This window comes from Triticum urartu, chromosome 1 (genome assembly GCF_003073215.2).
Source record: "Triticum urartu cultivar G1812 chromosome 1, Tu2.1, whole genome shotgun sequence".
Taxonomy (NCBI): Eukaryota; Viridiplantae; Streptophyta; class Magnoliopsida; order Poales; family Poaceae; genus Triticum; species Triticum urartu.
The window spans coordinates 376,369,209-376,370,319 of record NC_053022.1 but is presented as its reverse complement, the minus strand read 5'-3'; the positions used below and the strand labels follow the sequence as shown (position 1 = coordinate 376,370,319).

The 1,111-nt window shown below is 46.9% G+C and overlaps 1 protein-coding gene across 1 annotated transcript; it reads right to left on the bottom strand.

Annotated features, from left to right (window-relative positions):
- Nucleotides 1-268: 268 nt before the first annotated feature.
- LOC125534142 (60S ribosomal protein L28-1-like) lies at nucleotides 269-725 on the bottom strand. The gene is made up of 2 exons (XM_048697435.1): nucleotides 578-725; nucleotides 269-488 (listed from the first exon to the last, which is right to left on the bottom strand). Exons 1-2 carry the CDS (start codon nucleotides 723-725, stop codon nucleotides 295-297), a joined length of 342 nt encoding a protein of 113 aa, XP_048553392.1. The 3' UTR covers nucleotides 269-294.
- Between the last annotated feature and the right edge of the window lie 386 nt (nucleotides 726-1,111).

Below are 1,111 nucleotides of genomic sequence, written 5' to 3'. Positions count from 1 at the left end.
CCAGGCTGTAGGAGGAATCAACAGCGGCAAGTAGAAGCTTCTATGAGCAGTGCTTAGGAGTAGCAGCAGTGACTAACTAGCAGGAGCAGTAGCAAAACAACGAGCGGTGGCAGCGGAGTAGAAAGCAGGAGGAGCTACTGCATCTGATGGTTGGCAGTGCAACAACGGTGCATCATCAGGGACACAAGTCCACCAAAAAATCAAGCATTCCATGCCACAACTCTAAACTCAAGGAGGAAGCAGGGACAAGCCATGACTTACAGTTGTAGCTTAGAAGCCAAGCATAAGGGCAATTCAAGTACAAAACTCTGGAGTTAATACCTGGTTCTTGACAGACTTGGCCATCTTGCGGAACTCCTTGTGCATCAGAGTCTTGTGCTGGAGCTTGGTAGGGGTGTTCTGCTTCTTGGTCTTGGTCGTGGACAGGACAACAACCATGTCCTCTCCCGCTGATGGCTGGACCGCCACGGTCTTGCTGTTTGCCAAGCCTGAAACCACATCAGCCCCACAGCAAGTTAGCTCCTTGCAGAGACACTTGCAAACAAAAGGGTTAAAAATAGTGCAAAGAGCTACGGACCCGAGAACTTGTAGGAGTAGACATTGTAGAGACTGTTGGGCTCCTTGCTGTACTGCACCTTGGTGTTGCTATTGCCGAACTGCTTGATCAAGAAGTAGCTGTTCTTCTTCACGAGCTCCCAGACCGGAGACCCTGGAACGGTAGTCATTTCCCTTGGCCTACATCACCGAAACAACAACCAAAAGTCAGATCCTACAGCTAGCAACAAGCAAAAGGATGCACTAATCCTAGGCATCATCTATACTTGATGGGGAGGTGGGCGGTGCTGGATGGGAAGGTGGGCGGTGCTGGACGCACCAATGGTTGTTTATACTGGTCATATGCAAAAGAACTGGGCATTGATGTAAATAAGTCTAGGCATCATCTATACTAACAACTAAATGGAAGTACATTGCAACATACAAGACCTTCAATTTCTCCAACATATGCTTAGAATTCCATCTATATAATCAGCATATAAACATCACCATACCAATCCTATAAAATCATAAACATACTTTACCACAAATTCTGCAAAAAATACCAGCCCCATCG

What these genes read in the sequence shown, in the direction of transcription:
- LOC125534142 (XM_048697435.1), bottom strand. Translation starts at nt 725, where the DNA reads ATGACTACCGTTCCAGGGTCTCCGGTCTGGGAGCTCGTGAAGAAGAAC. An exon ending in CTACTCCTACAAGTTCTCGG is followed by an intron (nt 489 to 577) that starts GTCCGTAGCTCT and finishes ATGTGGTTTCAG; the next exon opens with GCTTGGCAAACAGCAAGACC.